The sequence below is a fragment of the Adiantum capillus-veneris genome, chromosome 3 (genome assembly GCF_014529385.1).
Source record: "Adiantum capillus-veneris isolate H3 chromosome 3, ASM1452938v2, whole genome shotgun sequence".
NCBI lineage: Eukaryota > Viridiplantae > Streptophyta > Polypodiopsida > Polypodiales > Pteridaceae > Adiantum > Adiantum capillus-veneris.
In genome coordinates, this window is record NC_140933.1 from 44,740,773 (window position 1) to 44,756,294 (window position 15,522).

Consider the following 15,522-nt stretch of genomic DNA (forward strand, 5'->3'; position numbering starts at 1 on the left):
GTCTACTCAAATTTCTGATTCGGGCTCATTTCGGCCTCCGTTTCCACTATAGACAAGTCTGCACAGGCAATTTCGTCATTTTGTGCAGAATTTTTGTTAGTGTCGTTTTCTGCATAACACGTGCTTTACAATCTTCTACGGTTTGTGCTATATAGCACGTGTTGTTCCCGCTCCGTTCTCCTATTTTCGGGCAGGTCTCACATCAGGTGCAGATTAACCATGGCTGACAACAACACAAATGTCTTCAAGATGTTTGCTGCTAAGAACAGGTTGGATGGGGACAATTACCCTATGTGGGCTTACATGATGCAACATGTTCTTGTGTCAAAGGGCGTCTGGAATATTGTGCAGGGCATTGATGTACGTCCTGGTTCTGAGGATGCAGGCGATGTTGAGGATGTTGCACGTCTTGCTGCAAGGATTGCTGCTATTAGAGTTGTTTTGCCTACTGTAGAACAAGCTCGTTGGGATGTAAAGGATGCGCAGGCTCATGCATTGATTGCATTTTTTGTGAAGTGCACCATTGTTCCTCACATCCGTCCAACAAAATCTGCAAAACAGGCTTGGGATATTCGAGTAGGTCTTTATGCAAGCCGCAATGAGGCTCAAATTGCTTTGCTGCGTAAAGAGCTAGAGTCGGAGATTATGGATGAGGAAAATGATATGGATACTTTCCTTACTAGTGTCAAGGATATCAATGAGCAACTTATTTTTGCAGGTGAATTCATTTCAGACATTTCCCTTGTGTAGAATGTTCTTGATGCCTTACCAGATTCTTACTAGACTTTTGCTAGTACTTGGAGACTTATGACCCAAGGAAATCCAGAAGTTGTTAAGTTTGATGCATTAAGCACATTGCTGTTGCAAGATTCACTTTCCAGAAAAAACAGGACTACACAACGTGCAGTTGAACAGGCTTTTATTGCTTCTCAAAGAAAGGGTGGTAATAGCAATGCAGCTACTTCTTATGGTTCTGTTGCAAATGGCAAAACTTCTGTTCCTAATGCTTCTGCTGGCAGCACTTCATCTGGCAATTCTACTGATAAGGGCAAAAAGAATATGCGTTGCCATTATTGTAAAGCTAATGATCACTTGATCAAGCAGTGTCCTAAGTTGAAGGCCAAAGAGGCTAAGAAGAAAGAGGGTGGTTCGACTGCAAATACTGGTTCCACTACAAATGCAGCCATTGTTGAGTCTTCTGTGAAAGGAGATTGTGTTGCTGATGTTGATGCAGGATGGGCTTTTAGTGCAGAGTGCACTTACAATCGTGCAGTCCATGATGCATGCTTGTCAGTTGCTGTAGATTCACATGTGTGATATTTTGAGAGTGGTGGTACAAAGCACATTACCTCACATCATGAATTGTTCACCTCTCTCGAGTCTGTCCCTCATGGGAATTCAGTCACTTATGCCAACAATGCCTCTTATCCGGTTTAGGGAGTTGGAAAGATTGTGCTTACTACTACAAATGGCAGTTCCTTCGCACTTGTTGATGCACTTTATGTACCCGGGATCAAGAAGAATATCTTGTCTATATCCGCACTTGCTAGACTTGGACTTGTAGTCAAAGTTGTGGATGACAGATGTACAGTTCATGATCTCAGTTTTGGTGATGAAATTGTTGCATCTGGCCTTTTGTGTCGTGGGCTATATAAGCTCACAGGGCTATTTCAGATGCAAAACTTTGGCATGCACGTTTTGGTCATCTGAATTTTGCCAGTTTTTTGCGTTTGCAGAAATTTGATATGGTTGCTTCTTTGCCGCCTCTTGAAGCACCTGTCAAACATGTTTGTGAAGGCTGTATTTTGGGTAAGATGCAGCGTTCTAAGTTTCCAAAGGATGGTTCAGTTTGGGCCACATGCAGGTTGCAGCTTGTGCATAATGATGTTTGTGGGCCCATGCAAACTCCGTCCTTGGCCAATTACCTTTACTTCGTGACTTTCATTGATGATTACTCCAGGCATGCATGGGTATTTCCGCTTAAAGCGAAGTCCGAAGTTTTTATGTGCTTCAAACAATTTCTGGCTATGGTTGAAAATGTCTCGAAATGTATTATGGGCACCCTCCGTTCCGATCGAGGGGGGGAGTATATATCTCATGAATTCAATGCATTTCTGGCTAGTCGTGGGATAAAACACCAATGTACAGAGCCGTATACACCTTAGCAAAATGGTGTTGCTGAGAGGAAAAACAGGTCACTTACGGAAATGGCACGATGTATGGTCAAAAGTCAAGCTTTGCCGCATTCTTTTTGGCTTGAGGCCATCATGTGTGCCACTTATGTACTAAACACGTGTCCTACGAAACTTTGCAGTCTATTACTCCGTATGAAGCATGTTGTCAGGACAAGGGTCCTACCGGGCAAGGACCAACCTAGGGGGTCAGGGACCTAGGCCAAGGGCCGGCTGGACCAGTGTGGACTGGGGATCCGCTTAGGGCAAGTGCTAGGAGCTAGCCTATATAAGGGGCGGTAGGGAGGAGGATCCCAGGTTTAGTTACCCTAGGTCTTAAATTGGTATCAGAGCTAGGGGAGAGGAAAGCTATGGAGGAGGGAAGGAGAAGGGAAGCTATCAATTTGTTGCTGGCACTCCCTCTCACTCTCTCTCTTTATCTCTCTCGTTCTCAGGTCATGGACAGGCGGACAAGGCAAAGGCATGGCCGTGTGGGAAGTACCGCTTGACAAGCAGGGAAGGAAGAGTCGACTAAAGGCCGTGGGTAAGGCTGCTTGCAGTGAGAGGGAGCAAAGGCCGTGGGTAAGGCTGCTTGCAGCGAGAGTGAGCAAAGCTCCACCTCCACCAAAATGCCCGCAGATAGGCTTAATCGGATCGTAGGACGAAGATGGGCATTTTTCGACACAGGTCTGAGCGCTAATTCGATGCCAAGCTCCTGTGGTGGGCGGTTTCCTCTGTCGCGCAGAGCCGCCATGGGTGTTTGCAGGTTTCAACGTTTTTTTTTCTTCTCTTTTTTTTTTTTTTTTTGGTGTCCACAAACAGGCGCCCAAAATTGGGCACCTTTACCCTAAGGGTCTTAGCCCACGGCAGCGACACCTCATAGCATGCGCAGGATCTCAAGCCATGGCCAGGACGCATGTGCGGTTTTCCCAAAATGCTTCCCTATGGAAGGCAGGAAGCACAATCGGCCAAGGGCCACTTGAAGCTCAAGGCGCCAAGCACAGTCAATTTGCGCTCCAATATGTCCAACCTACGCAACAGGATGATCAAACCTAGATATTGAAAGATCCCATCATGCCTCGACAAAGACGATTATGCTGATTGATTCGACGATCTTCGATGCGTTGATTGTGGTACTTGAGCATGGCTCAAGATTCAGCAGTGAACATTCGTACATATACAAAAAGCATGGCATGCATGTTCATGCAAGGCACTGGCTATGGTTGCATGACATAGTCCAAAGTCAATTTCCCAATAGGTACGCAGAGTCCCTTTCGCATTTTTGTTTTTTTTATTTGTGTAAATTGTCACAAGCTAAAGAAATTTCAAACAAGAAGCCGAGAAGGAGCGTCGGCGTGAGTATTTACTCATGCAAGTGCACTAAGCCGGTAAGTTAGGTCGGTATAAGTTAGTAATACGGTATGCAGACTCTTTTGCATTTGTTTTGGTAAAGTTTTTGGAACATATTGCATCGCTATGTCATGCACCAGACGTGCGTACCCTTTACGACGGCAAAGCACAAGCACGGCTTGTGACAATTACCGTAAGCGCCAAAAATTTGATTGGGTTAAAGATTGGAATCAAGCAAGGCTTGAGTACCAACCGCCTTGCTCCGCAGCACGACTTCACAGTGGTTTCCTTTTGATGCAAAAGTATAGCCAATTTGCTGTGTTTTGTAATCTCGAGGAGATTAGCACATCCTACTGCTTGAATTGATGCAGGAGGCCAGTTCTTTGGCATGGCCGACTCCTTCTCCATGTTTCTAGAAGCTGCCAGAGGATGCTAGCCCAACATTATTGTCTGATTTCAGTTGAAATTGCTTGACAAGGTCGATTCTTTCTGTCCTTCTGTATGTCAACAATCGCCTCAATTGGCTATCAGCAAGGCTTCAATTTATGCATCTTGCAGTGAAATTGCCCACGGTTTGGCATATGCTATGCGCATACTAACTTGGGAGGGATTTGACAATATGCTTACAAATTATTTCAGTACGTGCCAGATGGGTGCATAGGATATACGAGGGCATCTGTGCTGATATGGCTATGAGCCGGTTTGGAATCCGTTTTTTCCTTCCAAATCTCGGGACCACATGTTACCGCAATGACCAAAGGTTTGACAATTTAATACGAAGCAAGGCTTCTCCCTAGTGCCAAGGTACAGCCCAATGACTTGGCATCATGGGCAGTGACACACAAGTTTGGAAAACTAGCCAAACAGGAATATCAGCTCACAGAATTCCTACCGGTCTAAACTGTGCAAGGCACTTATGGTTTTGGTTCTCACGTTGAGGCCATCACTCTCGTCGAGGGCTTCAACATCTGTCTACAAGGTATGCTAACCAGGTGGCATAAAGTCCACTGCTTCAAAGATTACGCTTCCGCTATCACACTCGCAACTCTGTCTAGGACAGATTAAGGATAATTCTAGGACTTATTTCACGGGTAATCACGAGTAATGTCACGACAAGGGTCCTACGGGGCAAGGCCCAACCTAGGGGGTCAGGGACCTAGGCCAAGGGCCGGCTGGACCAGTGCGGACTGGGGATCCGCTTAGGGCAAGTGCTAGGAGCTAGCCTATATAAGGGGCAGTAGGGAGGAGGATCCCAGGTTCAGCTACCCTAGGTCTTACATTGGTATCAGAGCTTGATCCAAGGTGCTCTAACTCACAACTAGCACGTGGCTAAGATGCTACTCAAATTATTCTTCATCGGTTCGTCGATTGAACACTATTTTGCATAAGGGCTATGAGCCAAACAGGCTAAGAGCCAATGTCAGGAGAAGGGTAAGACCCAGCTATTGGCATTCTTTGGGTGATTGTTGTCAAGATATACCCAAGGAAGTACACATCGACGCTAATGGACAAGCAAGAGTCTTGTCATTACGGATGTTTAGGGTGTCATTTTTGCACTATATGTTTCTAGTGCGATGCTCAAGTTGAGTTTTTGATACTCTTGCACTTACATCAACTGATCTATACCATGGAGTCTAGAGGCAGCACACAGTTGAGACAGCATGGTTGTTAATACGAGCTAGACATCTGACTTATGTGGATTTCTTGCTCTCACTATAGCACTACGGTGTGTCTATGGACATACTTTTTGGGGTAAGACCCGAGGGGTGATTGTTACATCACCCCATAGGCATTAAGGATCACAGTTTGATCTGTATTGAGGATCACAATTGATCTCTCCCAGTTATACTTTCAAGGAAAGAATTCCGCAATCTACCAAACGCGCTAGCGAACGGACACACTTTCCAAGTTGATTCCAATCATTCTATACACGGTTGCCTATGTTGGTTATCGTTACCTGCTAGTTGCGTAGTTCTACAAAGGATCTTACCAGGGCGGTTGACTACGTAGCTTCTACCCAACGGGTTCGGATTGCGAAGGCAACACCCAGGGTTTCTAGTGCAATGTTGCTTGTTTTTTCACATGTGGACAACGTGTTCCTCTCCATTTGAATACCGGTAAGTGTACATTATGTTCAGATCTCCAGGTACGCATCTATTGATTTGGTGTTATTCCATTTTTAGTATGCTTTGCTTGGTTTTTCAAGACGTCTAAGTACGTTTGAATGTTGCAGAGCCATGCCAAGGGCATGTCGGCACAAAGTACTTTGGGCCAAGTGTTCAATCTATCTTTCTGCCTTATGCTGTTACGAACCTACTTGTAGGGTTCAATTTGGCACATGTTGTCACATGGGATACCACATGGTCTAGGAACTCAAGGAGTTCGGTTTAGCCAGTGGAGAAAGACTAAAGAGGGTCCCTCTCACTCCCGTCGTAGAGTGTTTGTAGTTAACTCCACACATAAGTACATCTTGTACTTGAAGGATGTTCTTTTTTACACATCCTTACATGAGACATATTCCACATGTGGAGAATATGAGTCTCTGGACTGACACTGGCACCATTATTTCAATTATGTGTCACGACAAAGTCCCTAGGTGCTAGTCACATCTATTTTCTAGACCATTTTTAGCACGACGTATTAGGAGCAATTTCGTGGCCAGAAATTGTCGGATACTTAGAATGACTTGTTAAGGTACAAGTACTGCTAAACAACATTACAAATGGTTGTTTATACATATAGCAAGGCTATAAGTTGTTAATGAAAAAGTTTCATTGTCTGTACCTAGAACTGATCAATGTTTTACCTTCTATTGCCATTCAGACGTTTCAGCAAGGTTTGCAAAAGATTGCGACTGAAAGTATTTAATTTCTTTTCAGGACTATTTACATTCTTTTTTAATGTGTGGTACGCGCATCACATTTTGCCATAAGTATTGGCAAGGCTCACCATGAATATACAGGTTCGGATCTGTTTCTTGCTAAATGCATGCACACTAGGTGTTATGGGCCCTAGTGTTTAGCAAAGGCTGATTTGGAACGACATGCATATTCATCAGGTTGTTGATTATGAAGCATTTTGCACTCTATGTGCACTATCTCTATGAGATTACTTTTCGGTCTACTAATCACCAACAGAGGTCATGGCTCGGTTTGGGTGTTTGTGGATTTTTCAAGTTAACCACGACAGTTATTCCGGACATTGTTGATTCCTCAACAATGTTATACGCTATTGTGATTCCCCGTTTACGAGTCGTCTGCGACGACTGTTTGTAAACCGTAAGGAAAACACACCTCAGTACTGTCAGTTATCCAAGGAGATAGGCAAATTACAAAGAGCAATCTTGTGCTAAAGGATCTGCTAAGAGCATACGTTAGCACAACGCATTTCTGCATAGATGATTTTCTCCCTATTCTAGAATTTGCTTAAGTACGATTTTCGACTTTGAACACCTCTTGTGGTGGGGTTGGAGATTGTGTCAATACTTTCATACGTCAAGGACTTACCAGGTGTGCTGACAAAGTATGTTGGCAATTAACCTTCATTAGGGATGAGCATGTAGTTCTTTGTGTTCCAAACTATTCAAAATTCTAACACGAGGACATTCCCTATCTACGGACTTTTCAAGATACTCAGGCGAGTAGGAAATCTGGCCCACAACTGCATGGAAAGTTACGTCAAGGTTTCCTTGCATTATTCCAGTACCTTTAGAAGATCTGAAAACTGGTTATGCCTTTGGACAATTCTTAGTTGTTGTTACTCCTTTTACAGTACTCAAGTGAGTTATAAATGGAGTTACCATTTCGACCCAAGTGGTTGCAAACGGACAACAATGTTGAAAATCAAGATATTGCTCTTGGTTTCATTGAACCTCCTCACCGCACCAATTATCGGTCATACAGACAACTGGCTCACTTACGGGACGTCAATACAAAGAACATCAGTATTCTTAAGAAGATATTACTGCTTATGTTTTCGAGGATGAAAACTCTTCCTTAAGGGGGGAGTAATGTCAGGACAAGGGTCCTACGGGGCAAGGCCCAACCTAGGGGGTCAGGGACCTAGGCCAAGGGTTGGCTGGACCAGTGCGGACTGGGGATCCACTTAGGGCAAGTGCTAGGAGCTAGCCTATATAAGGGGCGGTAGGGAGGAGGATCCTAGGTTCAGTTACCCTAGGTCTTACACATGGCATGATAGAAAGCCTTCTATTGAGCACATGCGTGTTTTTGGTTGTTTGGCATATGCTTTGGTGCCACAAACACAAGGCATAAAATTGGATGATAAGGCTGTCAAATGTATTTTTGTTGGTTATAGTCCTGAAAGCAAAGGTTACAGGTTGTATCATCCGCAAACAAAACGTATTTTGGTTTCACGGGATGTAGTGTTTGTGGAAGATTCTGTTCAGCCCTTGCTGTCATGTACTAGAGACAATAATGTAAGCTCACAGGACATTTATGACACTTTGCTGCCTCTTTTCAGTGGTGGAAGTACGAATGTAAGTTCCAATGAGGCAAATGTACAGCCTATGGGGATTTTTGAAAATGTTACAGATCAGCCTATTACTCATGCAGATGTACATGATGTACTTGATGAGGAAAGGGCTAAAAATGAGCAGGCTAGAGGTATGCCAAAATGGCTGGTGCACACTTTGCGTGATAGTAAATTGGATGCACCTTTGTCTATTCGTACTCGTTCAGGCTCTCTCCATGCATCTTATGCATCAGATTGTTATGCTTTGGCTGAGTCTAGCTTACCTGATGTTGAGGAGCCTCTGTCTTTTGATGAAGCACAGAATTCAAAAAATTGGATGGCTGCCATGCAATCAGAATATGATGCACTTATAGAAAATGACACATGGATGTTATGTGATTTGCCTCCTAGCAAAAAGGCCATTGGTACGAAGTGGGTTTACAAGTTGAAACGCAAGCCGGATGGTGAGATCGATCGCCATAAGGCTCGACTTGTTGCAAAGGGTTATGCACAGCAAAAAGGAATAGATTATGAAGAGACTTTTGCTCCCACTTGTTGTATGACTACTGTGAGTTTTCTATGTGCATTGGCAGCTCATCTTGGTTGGGAGGAACATCAGTCAGACATTGTTATTGCTTTCTTGAATGGTGACATATTTGAGGAAGTTTATGTAACGCAGCCTCGCGGTTTTGTCATAAAAGGACAAGAGGACAAAGTGTGCAGATGTAAGAAGGCTTTGTATGGTTTGAAGCAATCTCCTCGTGCTTGGCATGAGAAAGCTGACACTCATTTGGTCAAATGAGGCTTTCGAAAGCACATTGTATGTAAAGCGTGAGGGTGATGTACTTCTCATTGTGGTTCTTTATGTCAATGATTTGTTGATCACTGGACCAAATGAGAGACATATTATTGAATTTACGGCTGATTTGAATGCTACTTTCAAGGTGAAAGATTTGGGGCTGTTGCATCATTACTTGGGTATACAGTTTAAGTAGTGTGATGGTGGTATTGCCTTGTGTCAGAAAAGTTACATAGAGACATTGCTATGTAAGTTTGGACTTGAGGATTGCAAACCTATTGCCACTCCCATGGAAACAGGTTTGAAATTGAGTCTACATGATGTTGGCAATTTTGCTGATGTCACTCTTTACCAAACTACTGTTGGCTGCCTCATTTATGTATGCGACACGAGGCCGGATATTCAGTTTGCAGTCTCACAAGTCAGTAGATTTATGCATAGACCATGGTGTAAGCATTGGCAAGCTATCAAGAGGATTTTCCGCTACCTTAGTGGCACTTTACATCTTGGCTTGATTTATCCCAAGGTGGGATCGTTGCCGCCAGACTTACATGCTTTTCGGACTCAGATTGGGTTGATTGTTTTGACATGCGAGTGTCCACAAGTGGTTTTTGTTTCATGCTTGGCAGTTCATGTATATCATGGTTGAGCAAGATGCAACCTACTGTGGTCACTTCGAGTTGTGAGGCTAAGTACAGGCAGTCTTCATAGCTACGGTTGAGTGTGTATGGCTCAAACGCCTTATATGGCTGATTTGGGTGTTGGACAGGACACTGCCAACACTATCTACACTGACAGTCAAAGTGCATTGGCAGTTGCGAGGAACCCAGTTTTTCATGCTTGCACAAAGCACATTGAGGTGCATTACCACTATGTCAGGGAGAGGTTCTCAGCAGGAGAGATCAGCTTGGCTTATGTGCCAACACAGGACAACCTTGCAGATCTTTTCACAAAGGCATTGTCTCGTGAGAAGCTCTCTCTCTCTCTCTCTCTCTCTCTCTCTCTCTCTCTCTCTCTCTCTCTTTCTCTTTCTCTGAACCCAAGTCTTGTCCCTTTTTTCTACTTCCTAAAATCCACAAACCCTCGTTATCAGGATGTCCCATTTGCTCTTACAAGGGTTATGTTTTAGAACATGCTTCTCTTTGGCTCCACATCCAGCTTCTACCTATCCTTCTTACAAAGAAGCAACACCTTAAAGACTCTGTTTCACTCGTCAAGGATATCTCCTCTCAGGTCTTTCCTTCTAATATCCTTCTCTTCACCTTTGATGTTGAGTCTTTATATCCTAGCATTCCCATTCAAGAAGGTTTGCTTGCCCTCTCTCACTCTATCCAACACCATTTTCCCTCCCCCAAAACGAGTCTCATTCTTTCTTTAGCCTCTCTGGTCCTTAAGCACCACTACATCTCCTTCCAAGGGAATTACTGGCACCAAATCAAAGGTACTGCCATGGGTTTAAATTTTGCGTTCATTTATGCTTGCCTCTTTCTTTGTCACCTAGAGGATAGTATTAACCTTCCCTCCCACCCCTCTCTCCTCTATTTTGAAAGATTCATTGACGACACCTTTGGCATTTGGCATGGATCTGTTCCTGATCTTGTAAAAATCCTCAAGCTTTACGGCTCGTCGCTCCAAACTCATATCAAAATTTCTCCTGTCATTTCTTTTATAGAAGCTTCCATTCTTGACATTCATTCCTTCAAAGGACCCTCCTACATTCCCTGGCAATCTTGGCACCCCACCCACCAAAAGGTCGCTTTTATCACTTCAGATCTTGAAAGACATATCATTAGAGACAACTCTTTGGAGGGTTTCCTAGCCATTCGTGCCCTTTTCTTCCAAAGGCTTAGAGCAAGAGGATACCTCCAAGCTCTTCTTCATACCTGTTTTCCCCATATCTCTTATAAAGACAGAGACTCTCTCTTAATGAAGATACCCAAAACAGAAAACTCTCCCGTTGTGGTCAAAATTCGTTTTTCACCCTTTACGCGCAACCTTAATCTCTCTCCTGCCTTGATTAAATTGTTCTCGCTTCAGCTTAACACCACACCCGAACTATCCAACCTCCCCAAACCCCTTATTTGCTGGCTCAATGCACCCAATGTTAGAAAGTTGCTAAACACAAATTCTCGCCACCCCCCCCCCCCCCCCCCCCTTGAACGTCCTCTAGTATAAATGTACCCTATTTTCCTTTTCCCCCTTTTTTTGAACCTCTCTTTAATAATCCTTCGCCCATTTTCCTTGCACTTTGTGCCTTGATCCTTCCTCTTATATTACTTTTTTGCCTCTCTTATCCTGATGTTACCCACCTAATAGTACACCCTGTACCAAAAATGGTTTGTATTCAGTGATAGGATTGGACGCCCATCTTCCCTTCTTAGGGCCTCTAACCCGTCGTATGAAGGGCTACCGAATAGGGACTTTATCTTTTGACGGGTTTGAATTTTTTTTGTCTTTCACTAAGGAAGGGAGAGTTTTATTTGAATCTGTCTTTGGAAGGGCTATCCAAAAAAAGGCCTCTCAAAAACTGATTTCTTTTTCAAGGGTCTTGAGTCACTCTCGACATGCATTTAAGTGCCCATTCAAACTTCACCAACTTGGGAAACTTCCAAGGGCAAGGACTCTGAGTCTCTGATCAGTGTCATTGTCACTTTAATTTTGCGGTGCCCAGTGCCTACTGCCCACCGGGGATCCCGATTCACACGAGCTGGAGCTTGGAAAAGGCGGGTGACTCGGTGAGAGTCTGAGCGACAAAGAGTGCGTCTAAAATTACTCTTAAGTTTTAAAAGTAAAGAGTCGACTGAGGACTCGTGATCATTGAGTCATTGTGTTGCTGCTGCGCAGTGCGGCCTGCCTTGTCCTAAGTTGCTCTTCTCTCTCCAACAGCGCCGCCTCCTCGAATCCCTCCATTTGCTGCGCTTTGACTCCCCATCCTGTAGCCATTGAAAAGCCTGCTTCGGTTGCTACGGCCTGCACCTGCAAGATCAAGCATGATGTCACCCTTCCCCAATCCTTTTCGGCATCCTTGCCCCATTCAAGATAGACAGGTATGAACGCCTTTTCTCTGTTTTGGAACTGTATGCTGTTGTTGCTGTTGAACACAAAAAGCTTGCTGACACCACAATCGTCAGATTGAGCAAGAAAAGAAGGGAGAGATTTATCTTGGGTTGCCTTAGCTAACATTGTGAGTGCTGTTGACAGAAAACCCCAACGTCATAGCTGCAGTTGATAAGGCTCGATTGGCTTGTGGGCGTCAATATCTCCCATTCCTCAGACCCGCAATGCTCTGAAGAAATGTGGAGATGACTTGAATATCAAAAATGCAAGCTGGTGTAATAATCAGGCCTCCGAGTAGAGAGTCAATGCAAGTGTTTTAACTTTTGGGAGCGAGCCTGCTAGCCTGGAGTTTGCATGCACATTGCAATTGCCAATACCCAGGTTTCTCTTCTTTTGGTGTGAGCATACAGATGGCCAACAACAAACGCAAAGGAAAGAAGCAAAGAACGATGGAAGAAACGCTTGGTCTTCATGGTCCACTTGCGACGAATGCATGCTCACTTCCATCAACAAACACAAGCTATGGTATGGGTGTGGGCTCAGTTGATACAATTGGTGCATCCACTTCAGCTCCAACTGAACAGGGGAGTGAAGGAAAGAAGAAGTATAAGCGTGCCTTTCTTCAAAGCTGGAAGATAGATTACCCTTGGGCGTTTCCAATCTTGAACGAAGCGGGAAAAGAAAGGGTCAAATGCAAGTGGTGCATCCATGCAAAAAGAAACACTCCCTTTGCTAGACCAAGAGGAGCCTCAACGAAGCAGAAAAGTGCTTTGTTTGATCACAACAAGTCAAATGAACACAAGCTGGCTACTAGTATGTGGATTGAGAAAGAGAAGAGATCAACAATTCCCATGGAGAGGCACATTGACACAATGGTAGATGAAGAGAAGCAAAGGATTGTCACAGTGATGCAAACCATGTGGTATGTGCTAAAGATGTATTTGCCATTGGAAGAATTCTCATATCAATGCAGCTTTCATCGCTTTCTTCGGACTCCTAACATGCCAATCACTAGTGAATACTCAGCCTACACTAGTAAAGATGCAGGGATACAATTTGCAAAAGCATTCAAGAAAGTATACTGGGATCGTTTGAAGAAGGAAGTCAGCGAAAGTCCTTTCTACTCCATTCAGATTGATGAAAGTACTGACATAAGCTGTCAACGGTACATGATTGTATATATTACTTATTTGTAGGGTTCCAGAAATGGTTTAATCACAACCAGCTTTTGTGATCTTTTGCAAGCTGAAAATGGTGATGAGGAAGCATTGTACAATGTGCTAGTTTCATTTATGGAATCTGCTGGTTTGTCAAAAAAAAAGATGATTGGGATTGCGACAAATGGAGCAAGTGTTATGACGGGATCTGCAACAGGTGTAGTAGCAAGATTGAAAAAGAAAATTCCGCATCTGTTAAGCTTTCATTGTGTTGCACATTGGGAGTCACTTGCAGTTGGGGATGCTTTCAAGGTTTATCATGAGTTCAAGATCCTGGATTAAATCGCCAGGAAGTTTTATGAGTGGGCATGCAGGTCAGCCAAACGTCATAGCATTCTTGCTGATGCTGTCAAAGACTTTGGTCTTGGTAGACATGGGAAGCTGAAGCTATTGAAGATGCATGATATCCGTTGGCTTTCAAAAGGCCAGGTCATGGTAAGACTTGTGCGGATTATGCCAGCATTGTTGACAGTTTTGCAAAACGAGGAACACGAACTTTACTTGTTGCTAACAAATTACAAAATTCAGTTTCTCATGCACTTTTTTGCTGATGTTCTTGGAGAGTTAAATATTCTCAGTTGCAAGCTACAAGAGCAACATCCAGACACATCTTCTATTGGGAATCATTTAAAATCAGTTGTGGAAGTTTTGCGAGCATCCTTTCTTGGTGGTGGCATGTTTGGGATAGATACAAAGCATACCTCTAGCTTTATAAAGATGGTGTATGAGCAAAATGGTGCACTATGTTTTAAAGATCTTTCAGGTTCAACTCACTACCATGGTTTGCATCTTGGGCCAATGTGGGAAGGAGATGATATAAATCCACAGGAAATTGTCAGCCAGGTTATCAGTAAGTTGGTCTTAATGTGTTCCTCATATGTAAGCAGCTTGATTACATCTTTATGGAGCCGCTTCAAGGTAGATTTCAGCTTCTTTGAGGCAACAAAGTATTTCAGTCCAAAAGACTACTGTGGATTTGTTGAAGTTGAAGGATGCATCAGTTGTGTGGCTTGATGTTCTATGCAAACACTTTGCCGAAGGATCTATGACATTGATCGATAAGGCCGAGTGCAAAGGGGAGAGGAGATCCTTCATCACAAGGATGAGAAATTTTTTTCATGGTCGGAACATGCACTCAGCATGGCAGGAGTGCTGCAATCATATGGAGTGGGAGCAATCATTTCCTTCCACAATGGTTCTTTGGCGGATCTTGCTTGTGTTACCTCTTTCGTCAGTAGCATGTGAAAGCGGGTTTTCCAAAATGAATAAGATCAAAGACAAGTTTAGGAACAGATTGTCATTGGACATGTTGGGACTTGTCATGTTTGTTGGACTAAATACGCCAAAGCTTAAGCAGCTGGAAGGGGTGTCATGGGACGAGTGCTTCGAAGCTTGGAGGCAAATGAAAGATAGAAGACCAGCACACATGAGGACAACATCTAGTTCACAAGCTTAGAAGGAGAAGTTTCTTTTTGTACGATGACGGATCTAAACTTTTGTCTTTCTATCATGGAAACTTGTAGATCCATATACTTACAACATATGTATACGAGACTATCCATGAGGCAGCTTTGTAGTTTTGTATTTTGACATCTTCCCATTTTGAAATCAAAATATCAGCATTATGTATTTGTTTTATTGTATATTTTGTTCATTGTGTAAGACCATGTTGTCATCTATAACTTGCTAATAGTATGAGTTTGGATGTTGATATGACTGATTTTCCACTAGGGCCACTAGTATGGGATATCAAACGCCACATTTTTTCGAGCTTGCTGCTTGGCTCAAGACTTTAGTATTTTGAGTATGGTGTGAAGGTCTTACCTAATCTACATGCCTTGATTAACGTGCATTGCTTAAAGCTGATGCTTTCACTTCTTTTGTAAGATATTTGGATCAAAGTCATGGAGATTTCGCAAAAGCTGATGTGCAACAATCACCTTCAAATGTCAGGTAACTTTGACCAATATTTCTATGAGTGTTGCTATTTGTAAGATTGTATTATGATGTATGTCTCATTTCAGTCTGCAGATCATGCTTTTGAGGAGAAATTTGACATATTATCACAACTCAGAATTCATGACGTGCAAGATTGATGCATAATCTTCGACTTCAAGTAGAGCCTACATGCACTTCTCCAACTTTTTATTATGCTTGCCAAATACATTTTGTTATTTATCTTGTCAGTGGTGTGGCTTTCCTTTTAGTGGTGTATGGACTGATCAAAGTAACTCTACATGTGGCGGCGGCCCGACGATCGGGAGAGACAGAGAGAGGGACAAGCAACGAGCCAGGGTTGAGTATTGACTGCGGGGTCCGACGTTCACAGCTGGGTCCGATCTGGGGTCAGTCGTTGGGTCCGGAATCGGGTCGGGTCAGGGCTTCGGGTCCGATCCGGAATCTGGGGTCAACCACTGGGTCGAGTATTGGGTCTGGTCACTGGTCAGCGCTTCCGTAC

At 43.6% G+C, this 15,522-nt stretch overlaps 1 protein-coding gene across 1 annotated transcript; it reads left to right on the plus strand.

Annotated features, from left to right (window-relative positions):
* The first annotated feature begins 11,532 nt into the window (after positions 1 to 11,532).
* LOC147460834 (uncharacterized) lies at positions 11,533 to 14,695 on the plus strand. Its single transcript, XM_086508521.1, has 2 exons — positions 11,533 to 11,837; positions 11,992 to 14,695. The coding sequence occupies exon 2, from the start codon at positions 13,461 to 13,463 to the stop codon at positions 14,076 to 14,078; it is 618 nt and encodes a 205-aa protein (XP_086364647.1). The 5' UTR covers positions 11,533 to 11,837; positions 11,992 to 13,460; the 3' UTR covers positions 14,079 to 14,695.
* The last annotated feature ends 827 nt before the right edge of the window (positions 14,696 to 15,522 follow it).

What these genes read in the sequence shown, in the direction of transcription:
- LOC147460834 (XM_086508521.1), top strand. Translation starts at nt 13,461, where the DNA reads ATGCATGATATCCGTTGGCTTTCAAAAGGCCAGGTCATGGTAAGACTT.